The sequence below is a fragment of the Pogona vitticeps genome, chromosome 3, assembly GCF_051106095.1.
Source record: "Pogona vitticeps strain Pit_001003342236 chromosome 3, PviZW2.1, whole genome shotgun sequence".
Classification (NCBI taxonomy): domain Eukaryota; kingdom Metazoa; phylum Chordata; class Lepidosauria; order Squamata; family Agamidae; genus Pogona; species Pogona vitticeps.
In genome coordinates this window covers 18,608,648-18,635,015 of record NC_135785.1, presented here as the reverse complement: position 1 = coordinate 18,635,015, position 26,368 = coordinate 18,608,648, and the positions used below count along the sequence as shown (strand labels likewise).

At 39.7% G+C, this 26,368-nt stretch overlaps 1 protein-coding gene across 3 annotated transcripts in view; it reads left to right on the top strand.

The window, feature by feature from the left end:
• Window positions 1-26,368, top strand: part of LOC110085536 (uncharacterized) — a 223,962-nt gene that overhangs the window by 109,831 nt on the left and 87,763 nt on the right. For all 3 annotated transcript variants that reach the window (XR_013543210.1, XR_013543209.1, XM_078389682.1), the window contains exon 2: window positions 4,712-4,834. Coding sequence is in view for 1 of the 3 variants with exons in the window: in XM_078389682.1 (XP_078245808.1) it covers window positions 4,712-4,834 (123 nt within the window). In the remaining 2 variants the exon portion in view is untranslated. The remainder of the gene's footprint in view (window positions 1-4,711; window positions 4,835-26,368) is intronic.

Here is a 26,368-nt window from a genome sequence, read left to right as displayed (position 1 = left end):
GGTACTTTTCTCAAGGCATAGCAGTTTCTACATAAGTGCAGTGATCAGTGTATTTTTGATGGTGGGGAACTGTTAGCCTTTAAGCATGCACAGTCTGAGTGACATCATTTCACAGATGCAGGAAATAAAAACACCAATTAAAATGTCTGAAACACTTTGGGGGCAATTTGTGTTAGACTTAGCATTCCCTTGTTTCTTTAGAAAGAGAGAAATGTGGAGGAATGTGTACTATTTGAAGACAGTTTCTCACATCATGGTGGCAATGGCTGTGTCAAACGATGCGCTGCAATAATGTAAAAAAAATACAATTAGCATAGCTAATTTGGCTGGAAGAATTGAGAAGATATTTGAATCTCAGCTTGGAATTGGCATCGTTTCTCAAGAAAGCTTGCCTATGACTACAACTTAAGCTAAAATACATGTCGGCATTGATTGCTTTGTCCTTTGATGTGCCATGGATGTTAGGTTTGATCTTGACATGTCAAGAAAATGCATGCATTACAGACTTAATGTCCTGCTTTGTAAACAGAATTTTGTGCACAAACCACAGTTTACCATTTTCAGACAAAAAATAAACAAACCACGGTTTGTACGAAGTGTAATGTTCCAATTTCCTCCTATCTAAGAAGGAGAGAAAAGAGATGGGAAAATGTATGAGCCTGAAATTCACAATAACGTGTGCATGTAAGGACGAAACAAGGTTTATAGTTATGTCTGCAGTTAACATAGGCATCATAAACTAAGAATAAAACATGTTCCATGTTATGGAAGCACATTCATTTGCCCAGTTGCTCTTAGTCTGATTTTGGAAATATCTGAGGATGTGATATCCTTTACAAATCTGTATAAAAATAAGTCTCATTGTGTTTTCCCAGTTAAGGGCTGTAGTTTTAGTCTAAAAGACTATCTTTCTTAGCATCCTTGTTTGTATATACGTAGAAAGAATACCAAACAATAATTTGAAAATGCCTCTCTTGCTCTCGCTCCGTCTGTAATTAGACTGAGTTTTCTAATATAAAATGAAAGCATACACATCCATTATTTTGATTACGCTCCTAGGAATACATTTTTTTTAAAAAAAAAAACCTATAAAGCAATAGCAATCAATTTTCATAATAGCAAGGGAATGTATGAGCTACAAAATAGGAAATTATTCTAAATTGCATCCTGAGATTCCTTATTAGTTAAAACTATGATTCAAGTCACCTTTGTTGAAATTACTAGTAGTCAAGCATGCCATTCATGTCCTTAACCCTAGTATTCATTCAACCTGTACCAGTTTCATAATTTAAAAACCCTTTGGTTGTCCAATCAATGCATCTTCTTTTTCTCTTTCTCCCCGTACTTATCAGGCATCAAGAGTGTCCCTTTTCGTAGAGTTGCCATGTTCTATTTCCCCAAACTCGGACAGCCACAACTTCTTAATGGATGTGGGCACTAAACGTTTCAGAGTGTAGGGCTCAGGTTCCTGTAGCATTAATTGCATGTACTAAGACCATTAGATAGCAGTAAGTAAAGAGCAGAGATGTGTGTTTGATATTCATTCCAAGAGATATGAATACAAGCACCCCTGCACAGGTGCCCTGTTGTGTCCATCAATATCAGTGTCGTGCCAATCACAGCAGTAATCCCTCTGGTGCTTCCCCATCTCTCCCCACAGCCAACTAACTGTTCAGCAGCTGAGTGGAGAGACTTGTAAGTGGACTGTGCTGGTTCGAGGACACCTGTGCTGGCATGCTTCGTATTCGTATCCTCTCGATATGAATATGAACCACAACTCTCTAGTAAAGAGATACTTTTTTTTAAAGAAAAGAGAAATAAAAGTTGAATCTCACTTTTACTTCAGCATGGTCGGGAGGTTCTTTGTTAACTCCACAGTCTCCTTCACTCTCCTCTTATTTTTATTTTCATTTATATGCCAATCTTCTGTCAGAAGACACCCAGGGGAATATACATTACAATTGAGGCCACCATTGCCTATAAAACAAACATAGCAATCAAATGATGAAATATTTCACATAAACATTAAAAATATAAATAAGGCAAAACAACAACTTAAGGCCCGCCAAGCAATGTCACCTTATACTGTATATAATGGCAGGATTCCAGTAGTGAGTGACAGGTAGAGTTGAAACACTGGGGATTTGACGACTCAACCCTTCTGTAAGTTCCACTCTAGTTGCAGGTTAATCTAAGCCATTATCACATAAAGCTTCATGGTGTCAAGATTGCAAAATTGGACTACTGGGCAGAGAAAAATCGTAACGCCCCCACACTCACCTATCGGGGAGAGCAGTTACAGTTTCAATTTTGTGTAAATAAAGTATTATATGATTAAGAGTAGAAGAATTGTAACTCTGGAAATGTGAAATGTAATTGTAGCATGGATGTTTGAGCAGTACTGAGCTGATTGATAGAAGTTACTTTAGGACAAAGAGATGTAACCTTTTAAAAGGGAAGGGCAAGTAACCATTTAAGTAGCAATGTATTGAATGTCTATTAGATGTAACAGCACAATACTGTGTACATGTAAAAGTCTATTGGGACTGCAACTGTAACGTCTGCAAGGTATGCATGGAGCTTGTTACTAAAGAAGACTCAATGAGAAAATAGATTGAGTCTACTAGCTTGAAGAAAAGAACTAAGAATTAATGTTACTGTTTCCTTTTATCAGCAAATGTTCACTTGGATAGGAAAGCCTATGAGATTTTGCATTAGCCTGCTAGTATTGGATTCAGCTTGGTTAGGAGAAAAATGTAAACAAAGATGTATAAACATCTTTCCCTATAAAAGGGCTAGTGTAATATAAGTCAGCCAGCCAACAAAGAGTCAGCTAAGTCAGTTGGGCCACAACAGAGCCAAGCCAAGCTGAGCTAAGAAGCCTGGATAGGAGGGGATTGGGGGCAGGAGGGGGGAAAACCAACAGCTGCAGAGACAGCAGCACAGATGTAACACCCAGAAATCATGGAATTTCTTCCATAGATTTTAACTGGCAGATGACTGGGAGAGCATGTAGAAAACTTAGTATGTTTCACATGTGTGCCAAAATGTGTTAAAATACTAAGAAATGTATTTCTGCTCTTTATTGATTTTTACTTTTTTTGCAAGATGTGCATTTTAAGGCTATAAACTCTTGAATTTTTGGATTGGATTGAAATTGAATGAGATTTAAGTTTTTGCCTAACTTTGTTTAGCTAAAAGCTTATGACTGAAATATATTTGTCTGACTTAAGCATTTGCTTACCATTTCAGTTCCATTTTCATATATTTTAAAGCATTGGTACCTACAGCTTTGCTCATATTGAAGAGTGATATTTAGAGATGGGATATTTTTTATCAATGTTGTATAGATTTTATCCATATAGAAATGTGGATGAAACAGTGATTTATTCTCATTCTCTGAGGTGAGATGGAGCATGTATGGAAGCTACAATCTTGCCAGGAGACAAGATTGATTAATTACTGCAATTTGGCATTTTTGACAAGCCAAGCAGGAACAAGTAAATGAAATATGCCTTGATTATCTAGTTCACACTTTTATTTAGCTTTTTAATGGATAAATGCTAACTGTTATGGACCATCACATGCTCAGGTTACCAAGGGATGTAATAAGGTTCTATAGTGTTCTGAGGCCTTGTTTGAGTATCATTCTTTTGACCCTGACAATGGCATAGGTGGTGAAATAGCAATTTAAGAACATCCAAAGGCCTGCCAAAATAATTCCACCTTACATTCCTTCCTGAATCCCTGCAGGGATGTCATACTTCATCATAAGAAAAATATATTTTCTGATCTATTCAAACTGAACAACTTCAACTATTGGCACCCGCAGAAGGGCAGTTCTAGATTATATCCATTGTGACAAAGACTCGTGTTGATAGAGGTAGTCCAGTCTTCTCCTAGACCTAGAGTGATCTCAGGAGACAGTTTTTTTTTTTAACTTTTTCATTACCTTAGTCTAAATATTAGGCCTGCATTATAATAGCTCCTGTTCCCTGTAATAATATGAGGGCATCTTCAGGGACACATGTGGGTAGATGAGGTCCAGTCCAATCATTAGTCAGAGTGATATTAAGTGATGCCACTTTGAGGCATGTTAAAAGAGTGTAAATTACTTAATTTGTTATTTTCAGATTTATTTTAATGTCCATGTTGGGAAAAAGTGCTTCTGGAATTTTCTGCCTCATGATGTTAAAATAAATTGTGGATGCTGTAAACCTTGACGGGGTGTGGCAAAAGCACCATGTGCTGCTTTACCTCAGAAAACACAGTGTCTTTAGCCAAACTTGGATTAGTTCACTTACAGAGTCACAAAGGTAAAAGATGCTTGACCAACATAAAATCCACTCCAGCTATTGAAGCACCCCCACAGGTTTTTGGTAGTGCTCAGCAAACAGCAAAAAATAGAAAGCAGATCACCTAAGATAAACTGTGATCCATCACAAATTATGCAGATCTGCTGAAAAAAATAGAAAAGTGCTGCTGTGCTGAGGTGTTTAAAATGCTGGCCAGCAGTGCTGGGGGTCTGGGTTCAAATCCTCCTTTAGGCATGAAGCCAATTGAGTGGTCTTGTGCCAGTCAAGGCTGTCTTCTAGTGTAAAGTAACACAGACAGTTGTTGTGAAGGTACAAAAAGAATGATAATTTTAAAATTCAAAGATTGTTACTTTTTATTTCCTTTTCATATGCACATACAATGTTTCTCACTGCAGACTTGAATGAATGCAATGCTGAAAATGGAGGCTGTCAGGATCAATGCTGCAATATAGTTGGCAGCTACTACTGCAAATGTCCTGCTGGCCAGAAAGTTGGAGAAGACGGAATATCTTGTCAAGGTAACAATGTAGGCAGTGGTCTTTTGTTGTTGCTGACTTTGTAACTTGAAACAATTCACTGTTAGTAGTTAATGACATTTACACTCTTCCAGCATAGAATTATGATGATGATGATTCTTATTGTTGTTGTTTTGTTTTTGTTGTTGTTTTATTTTTGTTGTTATTGTTGTTATTATTATGCCACGTTTCACCCAACAAGGGATCCAAAGTGGCTCACAACATTAAAACTCACACAATTTAAAAACACAGTAAGTTAAATATTTAAAGATAAATTAAACAATAGACTATTTTAAAATACAATTAAAAGATTAAAACATGAAAACATTAAAAAAGATTAAAAATTTCTGCTGATATGGGGTTCAGGGATTCAGTTACATGTGTTAAAAGCCTGCCTGAAGAGATGGGTCTTTAGCTTTTTTCGGAAGGATAACAGGGAAGGGGCCATCCTGATTTCCCAAAGGAGAGCATTCCATGGCCTAGGAGATGCCACCGAGAAGGCCCTCTCCCGTGTCCCCATCAGCTGTGCTTGTGCTGGCAATGGGAGTGAGAGGAGGGTCTCCTCTGTCGATCTTAATCACCAAGAAGACACATATAGGGAGATACGGTCCTTCAGGTAGCCTGGACCCAAGCTGTATAGGGCTTTATATAGGTAATGACCAACACTTTGAATTGGGCCTGGAAACAGACTGGTAGCCAGTGCAGTTCTTGTAACAGGTGCGTTATATGCTCCCTATAGCTGGCCCCAGTCAGTAGTCTGGCTGCAGAGTTTTGCACCAGTTTCTGAACTTTCTTCAAAGGCAGCCCCACATAGAGCGTGTTACAGTAATCCAGACAGGATGTAACTAAGGCATGTGTCACTGTAGCCAGATCCAACTTCTCAAGGAACGGGCGCAGTTGGCACACCAGCTTTAGCTGTGCGACTGCACTCCTGGACACATGACAATAGTATTTGGACCGTAATTTATAAATTAATTCCTATTTTACCTTTCTGAGGAGAATGGTGCTCGTGGAGGCTAACACTAACATCTGAGATAAGAACAAATGTGATTAAAACAGAAAAGACACACCAACTCCCTTCAGCTCTAATCCATTTTAGATGCCCACGGGCCTGTTTGAATAAAAGGTGAATAGAAAACAGGCAGTCTCCAGTCTTCCATAGCAGGGCTTCCACATCCCGGAAGCAGCCCTAACCCTAAACCCCTCTTGTGTCTCCACCAGTATGCATTTGAGGATGGCATAATTTAGAGAAGGGCTTCCCTTAAAGATTTTAAAACATAGAGCTGTAAGAGCGGGGGAGAAGGAGCACTCCGATTAGCCTAGTCCCAACCTATATCACACTTCATTGGTCATAACTAGCCCTTGGAATAGTGCTCAGAAACAGAGCAGTAAGCAGTGACTCAGACATACCAAAGAGCTTACATTCACTTCTGTAATTTTTACATGTTTTGAAAATTCCTACGCGTTCTTTTTGCTAAAAATGGCATTTGTAAGGTTAACACACATCTTGGTTGAGAGCTAAATTTTGGGACTTAAAAGCGAATTACTGCCGTTGGGTTGCGGGGCTTGCTGTTGCCAGGCGTACAACTTTATATCAGCCCTCAGGGAACCTCTTAAGTAATCTTAATGGTTGAAGGCAATACATTTTGGACATTTTAAGCACTTCTAAAATAAAACATAGTGATTACAATGATGATCCAGTAATAGAATATCACTTGCCAATGTAAAAGATGGAACTAGTACTTGTCATGCAGTGGTGGCAGAGCTGGTCTTCTTATCTCCCCTCACTTGCTCCAGTAACACTTGAGTTTTCATCATCTGTTGTGCCCTATGTAGCTGAGTTTTCATCAGATAATAAAGACCAAGACAACCTTCTAAGCAGAAGGAAACCAAAACAGAAGAGGGCCCAGATGGTTGACTTCTCCAGAATCATGGGAAATAGAAATGGAGGGAGTACCAGGGAAGATCCAGGTCCTCTAGGAGACAATAACAGCTTGATGAATGAACAACTCCCCCCTCATCCCCATCTTCATCCCCCACCCCAGAGAATGTCTATAGCTCAAGGAGAACACAACAGAGGAGAAGTCAGCACTTCCAAGGTCAACTACCTGCAGTAAATAATTAAGTAAAGCCAGATGAAGAAAGGAAACCTCCTACCTCAAAGACAAAAAAATATAGCTGTCCCAGCTAGAGACAACAAATGTATCTGGACCGAGGACCCATTACTACCTTCCTCATTTTGGACCTGTCTGAAGTTTTGCGAAACAACTTGACTTATATATGACAATGATGTTCTCTACTTCCTAGTTAACCTGTCACCTTGGAAAGTAAGTGATTTACAGATTGACTCCTTGACTTCAGACACTTGAATATTCTTTGTATACCCCGGGGAAACACTGAGCAACCCAAAATGGCCTTGGAGCCATATCATCTAGCTATTAACACTTCCCCTTCCTCAAACAAGATATCATGGTTTATGCTGACCATGTTGTTATGCCACACCTAATCTGGATGGCAGAGGTCTGGGTGTAAGGAATGGTCAGGACAGTAAAGTATCTGAAGTTCTTAACATTCAACCTCTTAGAGCCCCATTTTGTAACAGTCTGGTTCTAGGATGCAAGTTTTCTAACCCTTTTTATCTGTGATGTATTCAGATAAGACTGGTAGTGTTGCAGCGTTTTGAATTTCTGGTAAAAGAAAAAAAAACGTTTGCTATACAGTAGAAGCACAGAGATCCACAGAGCAACAAAGCTACAAGGTTCCCAGGTAGTCCAGCCCTTTCTAAGCTCTCAATAACTCAGTAGTAAAAAGAATAAAAATCTTTCATTACTTACTGTTGTGAATAGATCAACAGCAAACTAAAGAACAACCCCTTCCAACAGACAAAGAAAAGGAACAGTACTCAGCAGAGAGGAGGAGCTCTCAGAGGCGGGAAGAAACAATTGGATATTATCGGATAGATTGACAGCCACACCATCCCAGAAAGGTCCCTCCCACTCAAACTGCAGGCAGCATGCAACTTTGCAAAACCTCCAACATTCAGCAGACTTTCTTTTCATTCTTTTTTCTGTGTTTGGTGTGTGTGTGTATGTGTTTCAGATGCTAGCAAATCTTTCTTAGTCAGATATTTTACTCTACGTGAAGTGAACTACTTCTAGTTTGCAGTGTTTATTTTGCCTGAAGTTACTTTCTCGGTTTGGGTTGAATTAGAGCCTGCAGTTGATTCGACAGAAGGAAAGGATCCTTAGGAATTTCCCCCCTGTGTAGCTGCTCCCTATGTTAGCCATGACTACTTATGATGTTGCCTGGTAGTATCCGAATGCAGATACTCTTCTTAATGTCACAAGCACGAAGGACTTTGGATCTAATAAGTCTAAAATTCAGCTGAGCAGTCTTGTACATCAATGTGCTTTAAAAGTACTGAATAGCTTGTTATGGAAACTAGGGGGGAAAAGAACATATATAGTTAATTTTTCTTCTTCTAAGGGAGAACAGTGTCTCATTGTTGTGACTGCTGGATCTGTGATCAGGTGCTCTGGCTTGACATTTGTGATATATCTTGAGAGTGTTCACCATTCCCTGGTGACTCACGTCTAGCTTACAAACAAGTTCGTTTTAGCTAGGAGATCTTTGCTATCTGCCCTACATATATCCAATCCAGCTTTTTAGCTTTAAGACAGAGAAACAGTAATTGGTGCCTAGATAGCAAAGCACTTGCTAACTTCTTGAAAAAACATATAGTTATTTTCATAACTCTACTTATTACTTTTATTAATAGTGTTTTGAGCATGCATTCCACAAATAATCACCAGGGTAGATCTGCTGATTAATTGTGTGCCATAGAAGTCAGTTATGACTTATAGTAACCCTTTCCAGAGTTTCTAGGTAGAGAGTACTCAGAAATGGCTTACCATCCCCTTCTTCTGCGACTGTGCAACTTGCCCAAGGCCACACAGGCTGGATCTTCTGGGAGGCACAGTGGGGAATTGAACCCCCAACCTCTAGCTCTGCAAGCAGATACCTAACTCACCAAGCTACCCAGTCAGCTAGATCTGTTGATAGATAATGATCATTATGTCCAGCTTCTAAGTTCCCTTGAAACAGAACATCCAGATGAAACAGACAAATAATTAATTGGATGATGGCTATTGTTGTAGTCAACAACCTGGTCCTCCCTATTTTGGACCAGAAGTCATGCAATCATTTGCCACTGGCTGAGTTGCTTTGAGATGATGGGAATCGTAAGCCAAGACATCTGGAGGGTATGCTGCGTGGCTTACCCCTGCTTTATTTTTACAAATCACTGGATTTGTAAAAATCCTGGGATGGTGGTAGTGGAAATCCTGGATTTGTAAACATCACTGAGGGGAGAAGTGTTTTTCTCTCCTTCCCCTCCCCACCCCCTGGGACAGATTTTTTGAATTCTCCAGCAAAAATTTTCCAGCTTTGGGAAATGGAGGGAGGAAAAATACTTGGCTGAAATATTCTGTTTTGGTGCGAGTGAAATGACTTCCAAGGTAAGGTTTTATTCATTCAGAATATCAGAAATAATATCAGATTTGTTCAAAATACGAGGAATAATATCATTAATGAATCTCTGTTTCCGTTTTTGCTACCTGGAGGGGTCCCTTACCTGGGTGTGAGGGGTGTAGGATGGTATCCCCCCTTCTTAAACCAGCAGCAGCCCATATTTTTCAAAAACTGCTCTCTGCTATTTTCTCTACCATTCTTTCACTTTAATTGCAGAAAAGCCTGTAGGCTTGTCTGCCTAGTTTAACTCATCCGTTCTTTTTATTTTATGGAATCGTTAAGAAATTATGTGTACTACAATATAAATATTTGTTGCAGTTGAATTATATCAGCTATTCTTCTTTCCCCAGTTGGAAAGCAGAGGCGTTAACTCCAGTGAAATGCTACCAGCTGCCATTGATGAGCTTGGAAGGCCGGCCTTCCTTCCTTCCTTCCTTCCTTCCTTCCTTCCTTCCTTCCTTCCTATTGAGGATTTCCAGTCACATCTCACACAGCTTTGTTTTCACTGGTTAATATAATTCACAGATCCAGAAATATAGAAAACAAGCCCCAAATCTAGCTAACATTTCAAATTATTAGCATGTTGGCTCGATATTATTACAACATATAAGTGTAGCTGCATTTCCAATCCATCATTGCTTTAATGAATAAGATTTTCCAGCTTGTGAAATTTAGTCAATCCTTAAGTCTCTGGATACCCATTTTTTTCTGAACATAAAGCTTTATCCATCATAGTACCACTTATTGTTCTATTGTATTTTGAAAGCTGCTTCTTACTGTGTCACAATGGTGACCATTTGTGACCACCCATCTGGCAGGAATCTCATGTTCTGGAGTTTCAAGGAAAGGAATGCCTTGTGTATTATCCGGAGATAAACAGTAACTTCCCATGGGAAAAAAATCCCAAGTCTGACGGCTTTAGGAAGACATGAGATAATAATGGAAGTTGCTCCTAACCTCATTAAGGGGGACCATATTGATGTAATCCTATTTGTTACACCAATAAAGTGACTTTGTTCCTGTTTATTTCCCAGCTTTCGATATACCACTTACATCACAGTAGTGACAAGGATAACTACACTACTTCTGGTCTGTTACTTCCAAACTCATTAGCAGAGTTTGGAAGTAACAGAATTACAGAATTCTTTGAAAATATAAGAATTACTTCCTTACCACTGGCTGGCCTTGGTCCATAGACACAGAATAAGCTGAGATGACAATTAGAGAGAATAAGATACAAAAAGGCTACCCTTCCTAGCTGAGAATTACAAGCATCTCACTGAACGGCAGCTCCAAGAATTCATTAGGATGGATCTATAACAGTTAAAGTGATATCAAAGTGATATACCTGCATAATGCTGTTACACTTTAGGTTCATTGCCAAGGCTGCTGGTAAACCAACTGGAAATCCCCATTTGGAGGCTTCCTGGCGGAAGTGATGATTTGGTCATCAAAAGATGTTATGTCCAAAGATGGGTTAGATAACTCAGTGAGGTGGGTTGCTGTTCTAGAAAGCCAGTGTTTGAGAGTTTAATTCTTTATTGTTCTTTGTGAGAGAAGGCCTTCGGCAAACTGTACAGTCCCAGACCCCCCCCCCCCCCAAAGAAGAAGGAAATGGTAAGCCGCTTCTGTGTATTCTGTGCTTGGAAACTCTGGAAAGGGGGTCACCATAATTATATAATTAATTAATTGACTTTCTAAACATACAGAAAGGCAGCTTCTTCTATTCAATTGCTGCAGACAACATACTGGCCAATTTATTTCTGTAACGAACAAGGAATTTAGACTATGTCACCGGCTTTGGGATCCTCTGAGTCCGGGCTGTAATGAGCTTTCCACCCACCCAATGTTGGTCTAACTTTATATTGTGCAAGCTGGATGGCATCATTATCCAGCCATGGTTATCTTTGATTTAGTTTGAGGACCTCTGGAAATCCATTTTGCAGAAGCCTTAGGATAGTGGGGGAGCCTTTAATAATAGAAAATCAGTGCTGAACCTCATCTGGTGATCTCAAAATGGCAATGACAATCCAGCAATGATTTTCTGATACTAAAGGCTCACACACCCTGTCCTGAGGCTCCTGAAGTCTTCTCAAGGGCGAAAAGGATCCCTAGGGAACCTCGAAACCTGAGAATGGGGGACAGGAAGCTTTTAATTTGTTTTAATTTAATATATTCCTCTCAGGATGATGAGGCCATCCAGTTTAAGCAACGTAAATTTGCAGCAACAGGATTTCAGCGAACGTTTTCTACAACATAACGTAAAAACATAAGAAGAGCCCTGCTGGATCAGGCCAAGGGCCCATCTAGCCCAGCTTCCTGTATCTCACAGTGGCCCCACCAGCTGCCTCTGGGAGCACATACGACAATTAGATACCTGCCTCATGAGACCCTTCCCCTGCATCTGGCATTTGGAGGTACCTTCCTTCTAAGTCTGGAAATTATACATACCCATTGTGGCTTGTAACCTCAGATCGATTTTTCGTCCATAAAATTATCCAATCCCCTTTTAAGGGAATCTAGGCCAGATTCCATCGCCACATCCTGTGGCAAAATGTTCCACAGACTAACAACACACTGGGTAAAGAAATACTTTCTTTTGTCTGTTCTCACTCTCTGAAAACTCAGTTTGAGTGGACGTCCCCTGGTTCTGGTACTACATGAGAGGGAAAAGAGCTTCCCTCTATCCAGTTTATCTGTCCCCTGCATGATTTTATACGTCTCAGTCATGTCCCCCCTCAGGTGTCTTTTCCCTAGACTAAACAGCCCCAAATGCTGCAGCCTTTCCTCATAAGGGAGGTGCCCCAGCCCAGTCACCATTTCAGTCATTCTCTTCTGCACCTTTTCCAGGTCCACTATGTCATTTTTGAGGTCTGTATGTCTCCAGGTGATGCCTTACATTGTTTTGTACAATGGCATTATAACATTGGCTGTTTTATTTTTCAATTCCCTTTTTAATGATACCTAGCATGGGATTGCCCTTCTTCACTGCTGCTGTACACTGGACTGACACTTTCATCGAGCTGTCCATGGGCACACCAAGATCTCTTTCTTGAACCGTCACAGACAGCTCAGAACCCATCAGCTGATAAATAAATTTTGATATATTTTTTTGCCCCAGTGTGCATTGCTTTACATTTTCTTATACTGAAATGCAGAAATACTTGATATATTGGACAAGATGGTAATGGGTTGTCAACAAAATTGCAAAACCAAGTGGATGAAGAGCATCATGGTTGAGCTTCTCTGTAACAAATGACATTCATTTTATTTTTACTTAACAGGTTTGTGACTTTATTTACAAGGGCCTTGCTTCCAACTGCATTAGGACTAAATGGGGCAATATAAGCTTCAAGTGATGGACAGGTATATGGCTGTTAAGTGCTGGGAGTGTATCTATTTTTTTAAAAAAATCAACCTGAGTCCTACATTTGGAGATATATCAACAGTTCCATTCACTGAGGAGGTCCATGATGACAGTTTAAGAATGTGTTCCATAATTTCTAGTTTATATAATCCTTAAAACTTTCATCTGTCTCACTACTGGAATGGACAGTTCTTAAAACGTGGAAGTAAATTCCAGATGCAAAGTTAATTCCAGCTTAGTGAAGTAATGTGTAGCTGAATTATAACACTGGAGGGAGTGGATTGATAAGCCTTTCAAAAGCAATTCAGCATCTGTTATGTTATGACAGTTTTATCGCCTGTATCCCACTGCTTAGACAAACAGTTGTTAAGCGTATGTATGACAAACTTCATAAAATGGGATTCAGTTTAATATCCAGCAAAGTCTTTCTCATTGTAGTGATCTTTAAACCTTCACACTGGGATTCTGTTCTGTGTTCACAGACTTTGCTAGCATTAGCACTAAATGACCAGATTTAGAAACCTGTTTTGTAATTGGATATTTTATGAAATAAGATGTCCTTGGGGTAAGGCAAAGGAAGGGCAGCACATGTTCCTTCAGACTAGCTTGTGACAAACATAAACAACCCCCAGCATGACTAGGTTGGAAGAGGGACACTTAGACAATAGAAGCTTGGTTTATATTTAAGTGTTTGCAGAATGAGAGCCAGTGTGGTATATTTGACAGAATGATAAACTTTGGGACTGTCCAGACAAGAGAATTTGGAGTGATCTGCTTTGTGCTTAAAAGGTTCTCATCTTCAGTGCAATATATTTTATATCTCATTTAAGCTGTCCTTCCATTCACACTAGAGATGTTTATTTTCCTGTGAGAAGAATCCAAACAGATCTTTGGATCATGAGCAAGGTTTACCTGGTTTACTCACAAGTAAGGAGGCAACGTGGGGACGTGGTGGCGCTGCGGGTTAAACCACAGAAGCCTCTGTGCTGCAAGGTCACAAGATCTATAGTCATAAGATCGAATCCACGCAATGCAGGGAGCTCCCGTTGCTTGTCCCAGTTTCTACTAACCTAGCAGTTCAAAAGCATGTAAATGCAAGTAGATTAATAGGTACCACCACGGTGGGAAGGTAACGGTGTTCTGTGTCTAGTCACGCTGGCCACATGACCACGGAAACTGCCTCTGGACAAACGCTGGCTCTATGGCTTGGAAACGGGGATGAGCATCGCACCCTAGAATCAGACACGACTGGACTAAATGTCAAGGGGAACCTTTACCCTAAGGAGGCGACAGCAGCTAAGGGCAGTGGTGGCGGAAGGGGAAACACTGAGGTAATAAAAGGGAAATAATTGCTCTTTTTCTTCCTTTTTCTTCATCTAGGGCTCTGCTGGGGCTTCACTGACTTGTGGGAGTGGAGCCCATGGTGTTGACTAGCTCCCTCCACACCTTTTCCTACACCTGTCATTCCGTGTGTATGTGTGTGTGTGTGTGTGTGTGTGTTAAATAAAGTAACTGGCATATCGAAATAGCAATGCATGATATTAGAATTTTGCTGCATCAGGCAAATATTAAAAAAGAAGACAATGAAAATAGAAGAGGGTGTTTCTCCATCCTCTCTTTTGATGTCACAACCCACCTAATATGTCACAGGCTTGTCTGCTCAGTTAATGCCACCCACTGCTCCATTTGGGTGTGAACTAGCCATCTACACGGGCTATACAACAGGACAATTAGGAACATGCTGAATTGTACAAAACAAAAAGAAAAATCAGGAGGCCCTAGCCCTATGCTAGAAAGGGGTGGGACAGCTCTTAAAGGGTCAGGATGGATTGATCAAGGTAAAAACATGTGTGGATGCTGTGATTTGTACCAAACCTTACCAACAGCGATCCAAACAGTGATCTATATACCTGCTTAAACAGGCCGTAAGACACAGGACACTTCATTTCAAATCCTTGCTTGGCCATGGAAACAATGGGGTGACAATGGTAACATCACTCCTTAAATGACTCACATACCTTGAAAACCCTGTTAGGATTGCCAGAAATCAGAAATGTTAGCATGTAACCATATTTATGGAGCACTTCAGTTCTTCAGCTGCTGGAAGCAGAGAAAAATGGCAACAGATAAACACAAGATCTAGTCACATGACATCTCACAAGCCTGTTTTTTTGTTGGCCCCAGGCGCCCTGGTTTCCTTAGTGTTAAAAGGTGAATTGCTGCTCCTAGGAGCCTCCACAAGTGCTGGTTCACATTTTGAAAAGATCACACCACACCTCTTTGCACAATGTAACACCAAAACATATTTTGCAAAACAGGAAAGTGGACTCGCAGCTATTTCCAGTTTTCTTCCTTCCTTCTTGGGTGTTTTTTATGCTCTATATGGCAAAGTGCCAAGGTCGTCACTCCTCAGATAGGCCACTCTGTAAGTAAATACTGTCTAACAATTAACGCCCATCCAGTTTCAGAGACAAGAAACCAGACTTGAGAAAAACAGGAACAGAAAACTGTGTAGCAATTCCTCTTGGATTCCTAATTGAATCCAACGGTAAGCCCCATGACTCCAGCGGCAATGAATCAGAATGGGAACCTTGGTAGTTTGCCTTTTTTTGTTGTGCATTTCAGTGGAAGCAAGGCTTCTTCATCATTAGTACAGTTCTGTGTAGTGTGCAGCGTGTTTTTATGATTCTTGCACATCAAGAGGCTGATGCTGGGAGAGATGCACAGCAAGGCCAAAGGTGGTCTGGAGTTCAGTCCCAGGTTTCCTTGTTTTGCACTGAATTTTGTATCTCCTCTCATCCCTCTGAGTTCAGACCTTGTATCGTACATGTTTACAGAGACGCTCGCTGTACGTCTTTGTTTCTGGAAGATAGATTGATATGACAGGTTTTGTCCACTGTGATGTGACTTTTTACAGTGTCCTCAGGGCAAATCCGTGTAAGTTAGAAGCCCGCAACAGGACCTGGTATTATAAATAGGCTTTGTTAAACCTGTCATAATTTACCACCTCACCAAGGACTGAAGCTTTTCATGACCTAGTTTTGCATGCATTTCCACCATGAAACAATTGCAAATAGCACCTTAAGGTGTCTACGGCACAATTTATATTTATAGCCCAATCCCAGTTATTGCAAGTTTAAATAGAAGTCAAGTCTCAGCTGGTGACCAATGGTCTGTTTCTCTTTCTCCAACATTCAGGCTTTTCAACGTTCAGTCTCTTTCTGCTCCAACTATTGCTACATTGTGAATTTTTTTTTAAAAAAACAAAGGCCAAATGACATTGGCCCACAATTTGCACTGGCCAGACAAGATATATGTAGTTATTTCCAGCTTGTAGAGGACCAGGTTGCTCCCACCTGCTGTACAGTTGTAAAGACGAGGAATGTCTCTAGGAGAAAAGAAAGAAGTGACAACTTGAATTAAGCACTGACATCACTGTAAACACAGGGATTCAAAGCCGATCATCAAAGAATTAAGTGTCCAAAGCCCTGAGTCTGGATAGACAAATCTGTCCATTTTAGTTTCTTCCAGAATGGATTCTATTTTGAAATCTCAAGTTCTTTTCATAATATAAATGTTCGAATTTTTTTGGAAACTCCTCAGAAAAAAACATGGAAACTGATTTTTTTTTTCTCCCCACTCATTTCTAGTATATATAAGATTGTATCCTTCAGATGAGTTTCCATATATAACACATTTATATTAGCGAGAACTTTTTCTTTGTGAAGAAAACTTAATAAGAACTTTTGCACTCAGTACATTCCATATTCTGATTTCTTCAGTGAACAGCACAAGCTCAAAATAGACATGTCTCTTCACATAGGTAAGCTTCAGAAATTAGCTAAAAAGTTCATGATCCTGGTTAGCTCCCTTCAGTGGATTGTTGTTTCTAATTTAGATCATCACATTTTCTTCGATCAAATTTCCTGAAGGTGGAGATGAGTGATGACCCTGTGATCGCTTGTTGATGAAAAGGATATTTTGTTTTACTGATTAGTGTCGTATCTGTATCCCTATACATTTTCAGGATGGGGGAAAGAATCTTCAGTGTAGTTGGTAATTATTCCATTTTAAAAACCCGTACTGTTTTGGACTGTTTAATTAAGTCAGGGTCTTAAAACTATGCATTAACCACAGTTTGCAAGTGACTAGTGAAATATAACTAGCTCTTTGTAGTATTATTTTCCAGTCTGAAAAGGTATAACTTAGTTACTTTACAATTGTAACTTAAGAACCAATGGCTTTCCTCCTTTTTAAAAAAAGTTCATTAAAGGTTTCGTTAAACAGTTTTATAGCTACAGAGATGGGACTTCAATAAATGGTGGGAAAGGACTCCCATGTGATTAAAGGGCCTCTGCTGCTGACTGACACTCTTCTGTAGACGTCAAAGAGATCACAGAGTTAATGAAAGAAAGTGTTGTAAAGGGTATATCTTTAAGAAAAAACATTTTGCTTCAAATTGATTCCCCCTCTCTTTTAGGAATTATATTGAATTTTAACCATGAAATTGTCTGTTCAAAGCCCAAGTGGCGTGCATGAGATTACTGATTTGGCTATTCACTTAGGTTCCGTTCTCTTAAGTGTTAAACTGTAATGATGATGAAGCTTTGAAACCACGCTAAACTCTTACCTGATTTGTGTCCAAAATGCCTGTCCTTCCCTCCTTCCATCCTTCCGTCCTTCTACTTTTATACTTCCTGATTAGTTTGAGGCACTACTCTGTGTGTTTAACAAACAGATAAAACAAATAGCCTGGATAGTTCACTGACTTAGGTATCTGGCTGCAGAGCCAGAGATTGGCAGTTAAATTGTCCATTATGCCTCCTAGGGGAAGAATCAGCTTGTGTAGCTATGGGCAAACTGCACAGTCTCAGGAAGTCCCTTGAAGAAGGGAATGGTAAACTACTTCTGAGTATTCTCTTCCTAGAAAACCCTGGAAGGTCAGAATTGAATTACAGCTTGCAAATAGTATTATTATTAATGAGAAACTATTGCCCTAAAAAGTTCACTGATGCTGTGTGCAGAGATGCAAGTAAATGCAGCCAATAATTTACAATTATAAAGGTTGAAATGTTGCATTGATTTATATATGAATAATGAAAAGGCAAAGTCAGGTGGGAACCCAAGATGAATAGTGCATTATTAGGAGACCTTATCTTTCAGCACTGCATGAATTTTAAAGAAGGCCATAGTTCATTCCTTTTTATTTGTTTCAGTGCTTGTATCTCACCTTTACACCATGTTTTCAGGGTTGCTTATGTGTGCAATAATAAAACAGTGGACTGTTAAAACTTATAATTTTAAAAACGCAGAAGTTGCTAACATCAATATGGTCAATATGGTCAGTTTAGAGCTGAATTGTCCACCTTCTTGGCTCTGTCACATGTTAGAGACATCTTTCTTGGTGTTTCTAATATTTTATAAATTATAGTTCTGATGAAATCTAATTAAATAACCATATTCAGTGTAACATCATGTAAATAATTAAATCTAAACAATAAACAAACAGTGTGATGATATTCTAGAACTATGAACCTTGTGTTTCTTCATTATGATTTGTTTACAATGAGTAGAGAACTATGATGTTACACTGAATATGGCTATTTGATTTGGTTGCATCCGGACATTTCTCTCATACTCACATCTAACGTAGTGTTGAAACCAGGAGTTAGTCTCCTGCAATACTGTAGCAAGTCAAAGTTTTAACGCCAGTAACCGTGACATGAGAGAGAGTTCAAATGATTGCTGGTTTATTTAGCTAAATAAAAGGTGGACAGAAGTCATGTCTCCATGTGTAGGCAAGAAAAAACGTGCCATGCACAGTAAGATCGGGACTTTTATAACACTGGTTACACAAGGGAATGGGAGGAGAAATTGGTGGTTCATGGTAGAAGGAAATGGGAGTAGAAATGGGTGGAAATGGGTGGTTCATGACCTATTAGCAGAAGGGATGAGATTACAAAGGAATCCAAACTTTATCGGAGTGGGAATCACAGAAGAGACAGAATGTCTATAGACAGCATTTATGGAAATACATGATTACATTGTTGTATTGTTCTGATGGGAAAGCAGTTTATTATATTGCAAAGAGGTTACAAGGTTGGGTGGAAAGGAGACTTCCAAAGTAATAGGAAAAAGGTATTGTGCAGGGAGACTGTCCAGGTTCCAGAGTTCAATTTGCATAAGATTGGTCCTGGTATTTGCTGGGGGAAGAGAGACAAAACCAAGCCATCCTGCTGGTGGAAGGAAGCAACCCCTGCTGTGTCTGTTTGCTTCTCCAATCTAGATGGAATGCGAGATAACCCGGTCTGATCAAAGCTATGTTGTTCTTGTGTGTGCTTTTGTGTGCATGCTCCCATCAGTAGCACAGCAAGGTCACTTTGTTTATGTCCATGCTTTTGCCCAGTCACAGTGAAAAGTAGGGGGAAACACAAATTCTTTCTAAAAATTGTTCCTTGATATTGGCTGGCAAACCATCGATTCACTTCTTAACTGTGTCATTTGACAAAGGTATTAATGACAGGTCCTTGGCAGCTTTCTCATTGATCAATGCAAAAAAATCATGATTTTTGCAGCAGGTAATATAAGTTCTTCAGCTAGTGTGTGATTTTCCACACACAATAGCTCGCTGCATTTTCATTGGTACAATCAATTGCAGTCCTTCCCCTCCTTTTTCTTACTTTACTTAAGGTCATGCTCCTTACTTTTGAAAAAAAAAAGCTCTTTGTGGAATATTTTTTTTATTTTTAATATTGAGACGTGTTTGAAATTTTGACAGTTTCATAGCCCTATTGGACAATATCTCATAATGCAACGCACATTGTGATAGTAGCTCCTCTTTCAGATCTGTACTTGTGAAGCCAGTTGCCAGATATTCCTTGCTATAATGGCAACATTTTAAAGAAGACTGGAAGAAGCTTCATTTTGCTTTAAACAGGATGCACCCTCATCAACATCGTCAGTTCATTTATATTTCAGATTCAACCAGCAATCCATTCTGAGGTTCAGCCAAAATGTATTGTTACTAAATTCACTGTGATAATATCAAAAAGTCACTTTACCTGATGATAAAAACAGTTTTATTGGAATAAATAGAAGAAGAAACATGATCATGAAGTCCATCTGAACACTCACTCACATTGACACTGACTAATTCTGACTCTCTTTTCCCATAGCTTTTGACTGTCAGTGCAGTAGCAAGAATGTCGTGTGCTGTTCTTGTTTAGTCATTAAGTCGTGTCTGACTCTTAATGACCCCATGGACCAGAGCATGCCAGGCCCTCCTGTCTTCCACTGCCTACTGGAGTTTGGTCAAATTCATGTTGGTAACTTCGGTGACAATGTCCAGCCATCTCATCCGATGTCATCCCCTTCTCCTCTTGCCTTCACATTTTCCCAACATCAGGGGCTTTTACAGGGAGTCTTCTCTTCTCATGAGATCGCCAAAGTATTGGAGCCTCAGCCTCAGGATCTGTCCTTCCAGTGAGCACTCAGGGTTGATTTCTTTCAAAATGGATAGGTTTATTCAAAGAGAACAAACCAGAGGACTCTCAAGAGCCGCCCAGAGACCTCTGGGTAGTTTGGGCGGCATATAAATTGAATAAATAAATAAATAAATAAATAAATAAATAAATAAATAAATAAAGAAATAAAGAAAGAAAGAAAGAAAGAAAGAAAGAAAGAAAGAAAGAAAGAAAGAAAGAAAGAAAGAGTCTCCTCCAGCACCACAATTCAAAAGCATCAGTTCTTTGGTGGTCAGCCTTCTTTATGGTCCAGCTCTCACATCCATAAATCGCTACCAGAAAAACCATAGCTTTGACTATGCGGACCTTTGTTGGCAAGGTGATGTCTCTGCTTTTAAAGATGCTGTCTAGGTTTGTCATCTCTTTCCTCCCAAGAAGGCATCTTTTAATGGCTGCTGTCTCCATCTGCAGTGATCATGGAGCCCAAGAAAATAAAATCTGTCATTGCCTCCATATCTTCCCCTTCTATTTGCCAGGAGGTGATGGGACCAATGGCCATGATCTTAGTTTTTTTGATGTTGAGCTTCAGACCATTTTTTGCGATCTCCTCTTTCACCCTCATTACGAGGTTCTTGAATTCCTCCTCACTTTCTGCCATCAGAGTGGTATCATCTGTATATTGGAGGTTGTTGATATTTCTTCCGGCAATCTTAATTCCGGCTTGGGATTCCTCCAGTCCTGCCTTTCGCGTGATGTATTCTGCATATAAGTTAAATAAGCAGGGAGACAATATACAGCCTTGTCATACTCCTTTCCCAATTTTGAACCAATCAGTTATTCCATATCCAGTTCTAACTGCTGCTTCCTGTCCTACATATAGATATCTCAGGAGATAGATAAGGTGGTCAGGCACTCCCATTTCTTTAAGAACTTGCCATAGTTTGTTGTGGTTGACACAGCCGAAGGCTTTTGCCTTTGTTCTGTCATGTGCTACAGTACAAAAATGAAGATTTTGTTCTATACTTCCTTTTCTTTCTTGCTTTTTTCATTCATTCATTCATTCATTCATTCATTCATTCATTCATTCATTCATTCATTCATTCATTCATTCATTCATTCATTCTGTTTTAACTGCAAAAGATCATAACATTTCTTCAAGCCTTCACGGACTTCCTGCAGACCATAGGTTAAGAACCTACAGTATATTCTATGACATTATGTGTTAGAGCAAAACAGAAAGAAAGCAACTAAGTTGAGAGCCTGAAGTGAATTAAAAACCTTCTTCTTTAGCATTGGCAAACCCCATGCAGAGTTTCTCAAGCTTCCTATTTTTGGCCCTCCAAAGGTACCTCTGTAGATGGAGCCAAAAAAACCCTTGGTATTCCTGTTGTAGTTTATGCAACTGTGAATCCTTGTTAAATTTTTTCCTTCCCCTTCTTTTCTTTTTCTTTCTTTCTGGTGGTTTTGTGTGTGTGTACAAGCGCAGTAAAGAAAAGTTTTTGATTGTTATCTTTAATTAAAGAATAGCATTTCTTGCCAACTAAGGGTCTCAGAGTTTTCTCCAATAATCATTTTAGCCATTTTCTACACTTCTAGATTGTTCTTTAACTATCCGTTATACAGAATGCCAACATTTCCAGTTTCCTAAGTGGCAGTAATTTGTTTGTTTGAAAAGAGAGGAAGAGTTGTTGCCATTGATAAATGGATGTAATCAACTGGGCTATTATCTCTGCAATTATAGGAATACACTTTGCAGTTGTCAAGAATAAATGGATACTCATTTTCAGTGGATAGGAGGAAAACATGTTAGGAGGATTTGCATGGCTGTGGACCTCTGTTAGTTGACTCTGGATGAATTCTCTTCGAATCCATTGGGACTATTCTGACACAAGTCATTTGAGAATTTCAACCATTGTGGATATTGTTTCTAAAAAAGGCAAGCACTAGCTAATGGAAAATTATGAATGCATAAATTATTATTTGTCCTTCAGTGCATTAATGAAAAGTAGCATCAGGGTGTGATACCCTGACATGCATTTTTATCCATTAATGTTTATATTGTTGCTAGGTTTTATCATTTTTATTGAGGTTTTTAATTATATGAGTGTGTGTGTGTGTTTGTGTGTTTGTCTATATGTGTGTGTGCATATGCACTGTAATGTTGTGGGGTTCCAGTGGCTGGATTCCTATTCTACAGCTATGCCTAACTCAGCGTTACACAACTGAAATCTGCAATAGCAGCCAAGGTGGAAATGGTCTCCAAGAAATACTCCCACGGATGCCTTGTGTAACAGTTGCAGTGGATGCCGTGTGACCAACTGCACAATCAAATTGTGCAATTTTTTGTTCCCTGGGCATAACGCCCAGCACCGGTGCCAGGCTTTTTTGCACCCTAGGCAAGACTAACTACTTGCGCCCCCCTCTGACCAATTTTCAAAACAGACAGATTGTAGGAAAAACAGATAGAAAAATTGAAATTGTGAACATTTTATTTTAAAAAGCTGAGAGAACAAGTAATAGAACAGTCTTCAATTTTCTTTCTCAAATACAAAACAGTTTTAACACACAAATCATTTTGAATAATCCTATGAACTGTAATGTCTCTTAAATGTTTCTATTTTTGCCACATCAGAATCTCATTTTGCGTGCCTTCTGTTTTGCAAATTGTGTCACTGATTCCTTCAGGTCAATGGCTGATGCTTTGGCATATTCAATTGATATAGCTGCCAAACCAAATAGTCTACTTTGCAGCATTGTTGAGCATACAGTAAATGTGTTTTTACAAGCTTGAGTTTTGAGAAACTGCATTCACCACTAGCCACTGACACTGGAAGTGTGAGAAGGATCCTTAGAGCAACAGAAACATTAGGCACACTATCCAGGAGTTTTTGGTTCACTATGAAGAGAAGTACTCCTTGTGGTGGTAAAGACTTTGGAAGTCTTCGAGCTATGCTATAAGTTCACAGCATAGATCTTCAGCATCAATATCTTTCCACTGTGCATCAATGATTTTTCCAAATTCTTGCAGGCCTTAAGTACATCTTCAGTACATTTTTTGTTGATCTTGTATATGTCATAAAGGTAAAGGTTCCTCTTGACAATTTGTCCAGTTGTGTCCGTCTTTAGGGGGCGGTGCTCATCTCCATTTCCAACCCATAGAGCTAGCATTTGTCCGAAGACAATCTTCCGTGGTCACGGGAACAGCGTGACTAGACACGGAACACCATTACCTTCCCACCGTGGTGGTACCTATTTCTCTACTCGCATTTTTGCATTTTACATGCTTTTGAACTGCTAGGTTGGCGGGAGCTGAGACAAGCGACGGGGGCTCACTCCGTCATGTGGATTCGATCTTACAACTGCAGGTCTTTTGACCTTGCAGCACAGAGGCTTCTATGGTTCAACCCACAGCGCCACCATGTCCCTTTGTATATGTCATATGGGAAGCTAAACAAGGAATTATATTGTTGTAGATGTTGGAATCTCTCTTCAACAGATTGTATGGCTCCTTGACTCTTTTTCCCTTTTGTTTGCAGAACTGAGCTCCAGAAGGTCATTTTTTATTAGCCATAGCTCTCCTTAGGATGAAGATAACATTTTATATGTTTAAGATCTGTCCAGGGATAAGCCAGAATTGTAGGTAGCAATACCCACTTAGTCTGAGCCAAGCAAGACCAGGAAAAACCTAGGTTTAGGGTGGAGCACTCGATTTCTGAGCAATGTACAGACTTCAGAGCAGCCCACCTGGATGATATTCTGTAAGGGAGTATAAGCACATTTTCAGGCAATTCAGAACAGTGCCCATGGCCATGACTCCAAAGAAGACTGCTTAAAAACTCTAATATAAAAACACATTCAGAATAAATTATTATTAAAAATCACATAATTAAATTTATGGAAAATGACTACCAGGTCACAATTGTAGGAACTGCCCTCATAAGAAAATAAAAGAAGCCATATTGGATTAGACCAATGACCCATCTAGTCCAAAACTCTCTGTCACACAGTGGCCACACAATGGTGTAGAACATGACTAAACCCTCTTATATAGATATACAGTGGTGCCTCGCATTACAATGTTATTTCGTTCCAGCGAAATCGCTGTAGAACGAAAACATCATAAAGCGATTTTAAAAAGCCCAGAGAAATGCATTAAAACCCAATTAATGCATTCTTACGGGCTTGAAACTCACCGTCCAGCGAAGATCATCCATAGCGTGGCCATTTTCGCTGCCTGTGCAGCGAGAAATCCATCCCAGAAAACAGCGGGCGGCCATTTTTTTACCCGGCGGCCATTTTGAAACCACCAATCAGCTGTGCGGAAATCTTCATTTTGCGATAATCGGTTAGCGAAGTGAAAATCATAGCAAAGTGAAAAAAACCATAGGAAACATCATTTTGCGATCGCAAAATCTTCGGCGTGATGCAATTTCTTCGTTAAACGAAGCGCTCGTCTTGCGAGGCACCACTGTATAGACACATCCTATAACCAGCAAAATGCAACAACTTCAGCAAGCAGGCAAACAAAGCTATTTCAATAAAGAAGGCCTTAAACTCCCCCAGTGTTCCATTTCCTAAACACAATGTAATGATAACATAAGTAACTTAAAAATGTAAAAATTGAGTAAAAGAAGATACTCACTTTTCCCCAAATGTCATTAGGAACGCCATCCAAACAAGTGCGTTCAGCTCAGTAGAGGCCTTGCAGTTTCAATGTGAGAGTTGCCACAATGAAAGTGAAACCCTAGTTCCCTCTAACTTGTATTAGAATTTGGCACACAAAATTTAGGATTTTTTAAGAAGAGGCGGGAGCAAGAGATTAGTAGATCTTTCAGGTCAGAGGTCACAAGGTAGAATTTCTGCTCACAAGCTGACTTGACTCAGAGGGAACATGGGTGGAGCCCCTTCCAAACTAGAAGTCTGTCTCCAGTTATAACTCTGGAAATGTAGCTTAAAAGAGGCCAAAAGCTAAGTGAGAGAAGGCAGCTGCAGGATCTTCACCAAAATTTTCTCCCCTACTGCTACCTGCCCAGTAGCCCTGTTTGATGACTTATAACTCCAGGAAGTAGATCACAGTGGCTGGTGTCAATGGGACATTTGTAAGAATTAGGGGTAGGGGTCACCTTGGGGGGGGGGACTCAAGGGTAGGCAATACTGGCAACTCTGAAGGTGCTTATTTATTTATTTTTACTGATTCAGTAGTTTTTTGCTTGCTTCCATGGATGTCAAGGGTGTTGTGTGCAAATGAGTTATGCTAACGAGAGTACCAGCAGCCCTTCTTCTGTGAAATGACCCCTGGATTGCAGTAAATAGGAAAAAATTGTAAGACTTTATAAATAATTATATTTCATAGTATTGTTGTGGTATTTATCTTAAAACTTTTAAATATAAATTTTCAGTTGCATTTTTTTTTCAAAAACGAGTCTGTATAAAACAGTGCCTCTCTCAGGTCAGTTTTGCGCTCCTCTGAGTTTAGTTCTGCACGCCTCAGGTCAGTTCTGCAACCCTCTGAGGTCAGTTTTGGGCCCCTCTCAGGTCTGCGCTCTAGGCGGTCACCTAGTTCATGTAGTGGTAGCTCCAGCCCTGATAACACCCAGCAAATTTATGCAGGCATAATTTCATGTTATGCCTACTCAAACAGGATTTCTGTCAGTGTGGTGGATAGAGTGGCAGATTAGGACTCAATGTGCTGTCAAATATCAGTGACATAAAAACACTGTGCCATCTCTGATTATTTATCTGTGGACAGTAAACTGTATATTTTACAGGTCTTGTTAGATTTTCATAACAGTCATATGAACTAATTAGTTAAGTCATTAATGAACATGTGGTGAAGCATGTGCTACATCTGAGCAGGGATGGGAACTCCCCTAGTCTCCCCTAGTCTCTCAGTCTGGCCCTCTGGATTTCCCCATATAGTCATGCCTACTTCCAGGTGATAGAACTGCTGGACAGCTTAGTGGGTTAGGTATCTGGCTGTGGGGCCAGAGGCTGGGACTTCAATTTCCTGTTATGCCTCCTTGATGGGGGCTGGACCTGATGGTCTGTTGGATTCCTTTCCAGCCTTGCGGTTTGAACATTATTATTAATAGGTGCTTTCTCAGCAGTTATATAGTCCCCCCGCCTTCCATTTTAGAATGCTGAAATGCCTCTCCTATTACTGGCATGAAGTGCTTT